At 37.7% G+C, this 5,349-nt stretch overlaps 1 protein-coding gene across 1 annotated transcript in view; it reads left to right on the plus strand.

Annotated features, from left to right (window-relative positions):
• vps8 (VPS8 subunit of CORVET complex) overlaps positions 1–5,349 on the plus strand; it is a gene marked incomplete at its 5' end in the record, with an annotated part of 73,772 nt that overhangs the window by 35,166 nt on the left and 33,257 nt on the right. Inside the window, 2 exons of the mRNA XM_034898536.1 lie at positions 1,456–1,502; positions 2,794–2,872. Coding sequence (XP_034754427.1) covers positions 1,456–1,502; positions 2,794–2,872 — 126 coding nt within the window. The remainder of the gene's footprint in view (positions 1–1,455; positions 1,503–2,793; positions 2,873–5,349) is intronic.

The following is a 5,349-nucleotide window of genomic DNA, read 5'->3' on the forward strand; positions in this document are numbered from 1 at the left end:
GGGGGGGGGGGGGGGGGGCGCTGTTTGAATGAGTGGGAACTTACGCGTTTACTCTATCAGCAATTTGATCCCACACCAATTCTCTCTCTTTTGCTAAGTTGCTTATTGAACAAAATATATGTTCAAACTCACTTTATGAGTATTTCCGCCGACCACTGTGGTACCATGGTGAATCGACTTCATTCATGCTGCCTTTATATAGTGTATATAGTGCACACGCTTAAATCTAAGCAAACCTACTCTGAGTTGATCAAACCAACTCAAATCAGCTGTTCTGGAACCAAAAACTGAAAAAAGACATCCCATCTCAAAGTAAATCAACTCAGAGATTAGCGTTGGAATCAGAGTTTGTTAAACCTCCTTCCTGAAACAGGCCCCTGGTTACTCAAGATAATCCACAAACCCAGGTTGTGAGCGGTTTCATGTAGGAACTATTTTCTCACTACGAAACTAAACCACCACGCAGCAGGAAGCAAACTCATTGATGAAAGCTTGTGCTTTTGACAGCACAAGATGTAAACATTCATGGCGTCCTCTGGCTGAGCTGTATAATTAGCCAGCTCTGGTTACCTTGCAGTACCGTTTAGCTACAAACTTGTCTCAACAAACTAGCAAGGTCGGACCACAAGCCTCTAATCCACACACGCTGACATTGTGGCATTGTGGCAAGGCACAAGGCAAACATCTGGGCATTCATAGTGCTGCCAAAAATACTTTCCCAAATTACTGTTCACACAAACGCCTTGGTAGTTGTCCTTTCTTATGTATTGGATATCGACTCAGGAAATCTCAGGAAAGCAACCTGACTGTGAAACAAGACTAAAAAGCTGGAGCAGGTCCTGTCTCAGCTCAGGGCTGCAGTGTTTCAGTTTCTCTGTCCTGATGCTTTCAGGTCCACTTGCTTGACCAGATTGTATTCTCCTGCTATTTTTTTATTCTTTCATTGTAATAAGGTAATCAACAGTTCTGATTATTTTGAATTGTTGATTCTAGGATTGTCAATTTTCCTCGAATTGATTTCTTGAATTTATTTCTTAGAGTTTTTTAAAATTATCTTATTGACTGTTACCATTTTGTAGTGTCTTTTTTGTTTTTCCCATCTCTCCCAATACTCATGTTTGTTGTATTATAATCAGAGGTCTGTGTTTTGTGACCTACGATATTTGAGGTTGTACCTCTGTCTTAATTTCTTTCTGATATTACAATCGGCAATGGATTTTTCAATATTTACATCAATGAAATTGATGTATCAATGTATTCTTACACCCCTACAGGTTTCTCAGATTGCTTTGAAACTTGCCTGCTTTGCGCTCTAATTTTATTTTAATATAAAACTTGCCACTAACTCGATCTAAAAGCAGTTAATTAATCTGTTTAAGTAGAAGTTCATGTTTTGTTGTTCTCCGTCACTCTCCCTCTTTCTCCCTCCCTCTCTCTCTCCTGCGGTGTGTTCAGGATGTGGTTCCAGTCCTGGTGGACTACTGCCTGCTGCTAAAGAAGACGTAAGTTTATACATTCATTGGCACATAAATGCAAACACACAGCCAGTGCATAAAGACTACAGTATAAGGATTGACTCATCAACTGGCGGAAAGCAACATTTTGTACCTGATGGCAGTTGCAGTGGCATATAAACAAACTTACAGCTGGTTTTCTGTTGTAGCCTGGTATGAATGGTTTATGGTTAACATAATATCCTCCTCAAGTCTTTAAAAATACTCTATTAAATATTCCTCTGGGCTTCTAAATATTTTTCAACATGTCTGGCAGGATTACATATATATTATACTGTATACATTCAACCCTTTTCAACATTTTAGATGTTTAGCCTGACACATTTTGCATCTTTTTTATGGAAAGTTTTAGAATTTGTCGTTGTGATGTTATCTCACATTGTTGGTGCAAAATGGACCCACAGGGTACAAACAAATCATGTTTACTGACATCTAGTCATGAAGCACGTTATTGAAACTGATGTGTTTATTTATCTTCCCTGCTGTCAGCTCACCAAAATACAACTGACTATAAGCATTATTTGTGAAGTCTACAGCCTTTTTGTCCTTGACAACAGGTGGTATCCTAAATTGGGGTGTGGTTTAACGTCAAATCAACATCATCCACATCAGATTTAGCCCTGACCCACGTTCATTTGACAACTACACCAACCTAAACAGGTCTCTGCCCACTTCCAGGTGGGCGTTGATGCTGTAAATTTGTTGTGTGAAAGCAAGCACACCAAGGTAGTAGTTTAGTAAATTTAAAGGAGAATTCTGGTCGATTCCAACACATAGTTCTGTTTGTAGGTTTGTAGTTCTGTTGTTAGAGAGAAAAACAGTCGGTGCTGCCTCCACAGTGTTACCCTCCTGCTAGCGTTAGCACCCAACAGGCTTAAAAGGGGTGAGTTTTAAGCATATAGCCTCTAAACATGTTCTAAATGTCATTAAATGTCAAAATGTCATGCCTACCCATGTGCAGTGATTCCTTCTGAGTGAACACGGTGAATCTGACTTCAGTAGATGTAAAAGAAATGTATGAAAGTTCTGCAAAATCTGCTGTGTTTAGTTCCTGTGTTGAGACTGCAAGGAGTTCTTCAACAAAGTACAACAGCACCAAAAAGAGATAAATGTAAATGGGCTGTGCTTATATAGCGCTAGTCTCAACGACTACTCAAAGCGCTTTTACATAGTTCAAGAAGCATTCACCATTCACGCACATTCATACACTGGGGCCGAGGCTGCCGTACAATGTGCCACCTGCTCATCAGATACACACTCGCATACATTTACTCCACAGGCGCAGCATCGGGGGTAACTCTGGGTTTAACGTGGGACTGCAGGGCCAGGGATTGAACCAGCAATCTTCCGATTGGACGGCAACCGCTCTACAACTGAGCCAAAGCTGTTCCAAATACAGATATAAATATGTTTTCAAAAATAAGCATATGCTGTAGTACAACTAGCAGGAGACAAGTTATAATGGAAGTAGTTTTGAGACATTACCTTATTTAATTAATAAATTGATAGCCTACATGTTTTTGTTTTATCTCTGTTCTGTGTTGTAGTTTGTACATGGTCCCTAAACTCTCTAACTGCTGTTTCAACACAGGCAGTAAACACAACTGAATTAGCTCAGTTTTCATGCATTTTTTTCACATCTACTGCAGTCAGATTCACTGTGTTGGAAGGAATCACTTCACATTGATTTTTTTCATTTTTCTCTCTACTGACAGCACTCCAAATTTACAAACAGAGCTACATGTTGGAATCAACTGGAATTCACCTTTAACATGAAATTAAAATATAAACTACAGTTACATGTATTTACTGATTTAACCCTCAAATTGTCCTTGGGTCAAATTGAACCGTTTTCCTACAACAATTTTCTTTTTAATAACCCAAAATAACATGATTGATTCCACACAATGCTCTTTGGCAAGTACACATCACTACTTTTCATTAATTTTGGGGTTTCTTACTCAATTATGTAGCTTTGGGAAAAAAAATTAAATGGTTTCCAAATGGTTTTGAGTAAAAGTTAACTTAATCCATTCTGTGATTGTTCATCAACATCCATTCCTTTAATTTTTAGTTAATTTTAATTTTAGTGATATTCTAACTCAAACTTTAGGTATAATTTCCTATAATTGAGGTTTATTACACAAAAAATCCCAAAATAACTGTAAGAATATAAACTTACTCTAGTTATTGTTATGTAGTGTTGAAAACATCAAAAAAGCGTCAAAAGTGTTAAAGGACAAAAAATGTAAGAACAAGTAAAAAATATTGATAAAAAGCTTCAACAAAAGTTCATTTTCAATTTTGACGGGATGACAGCATGAGGGATAAACTATCAAGGACCTGATCTGTATACTTCTGTAATTTTATTATTTTACATATCTTTATTTATTCAGGGGAACCCTCTGTTTTGCAGGAAGGCCCTGATCACATTCACACAGTTATATATTCATACCTGGAAGCTGCCCACTACAACCACTGTCTGATCTGCAGCTACTGAGCAGCTCCACTGGAGCAGTTTGGCAATGCACCAATATTCACAGATATGATATTAATGGCAGTCTGGTCAGAGACCAATACACTCATGATTTCATTTTCTTGTTGCTTGTCCTTCTCTAATAAGGGGTAGTTTTGTGTTACTCCTTAGTATGTAGGCCTAATGTTTTTTTTATCATAGCTTACATTGGTTTCATAACCTTCTCAATAAGTCTCACATCCCTGGACCAATAACATGGCACATATACGTATATAGTGTAGTTTGCATTCATCACACCTGGAACACCACAATGCTTCTTAACCTTTTTATTTTTACGCTGTCACTTGTTCAGAAGAATTAAAAAACGGATAATGTTTTACACATATGCTCACAGTGTGTATTGAAGTCACTTACTTACTTTTTCTAGTTTTTGTCCCTTTCTGATTGTTCTGTGTGAACATTAATTGTACAAAGATATTTAGAATTAGACATAGCTTATAGAGATTTGTGCATATGGTTGTAAACATGTTTTCACGTTGTGAATAAGGGTTTGAAATTAAGCCTAGAGTCCTTAGGGTACATTTCCTGAGGAACATTAATTCCCTCTGCTCACTTTTAAGGGAAAGAAAGCTAAATAATAATACATTTTATTCATATAAAATATATATGTATACAGTATATGTAAAGCACATATGTGCTTTACATGGTAGGCTACTCAAAAGACACTTTACCATAAAACCAGAACATTTATCACATAAAACAGATACAGCAATTAAACCAACACATGAAACTAGCATATTTAAAGCAACTAAAACACAGTGTAGCCTACAACTTTGGAAAAATGTGTTGTGACTAGTAGGCTAAGTAGATATATTTTAACATCCTTACTCATTCAGTTGGTTCGCTATAGTCGGTTGGGCTTTTTCAACGTTTGATAAAAACCATATTATATAACATAACAATATATTTCCATTACTGCATATTATCTGCTTCACCTCTTTCTTACTTTCCATTGAAGCTGCTGCTCATTGGGTGAAACATATGCCGCATGCGTCTTCTCCATTTCTTCATCAGTAAATTTGTGATCGATACCTTGGTCTATTTAAGAAAGCCATGAACGTGCACTTATCCCAGCTGTCTACACCTGACCTAGCTTCACCTGTTCATCCTGGCTCTGGCAACGTGCAACCGATTAAGCCGCGATGAGCGGATCACACTAAGTCAAGCTGCGCTTTTTTACTCATCCTGGATATCTCTATTCTACTTTTGTGCAACAGGCCCCAGAAGTAAAGTGTGTGTGTGTGTGTGTGTGTGTGTGTGTGTGTGTGTGTGTGTGTGTGTGTGTGTGTGTGTGTGTGT

This window comes from Etheostoma cragini, chromosome 17 (assembly GCF_013103735.1).
Source record: "Etheostoma cragini isolate CJK2018 chromosome 17, CSU_Ecrag_1.0, whole genome shotgun sequence".
NCBI lineage: Eukaryota > Metazoa > Chordata > Actinopteri > Perciformes > Percidae > Etheostoma > Etheostoma cragini.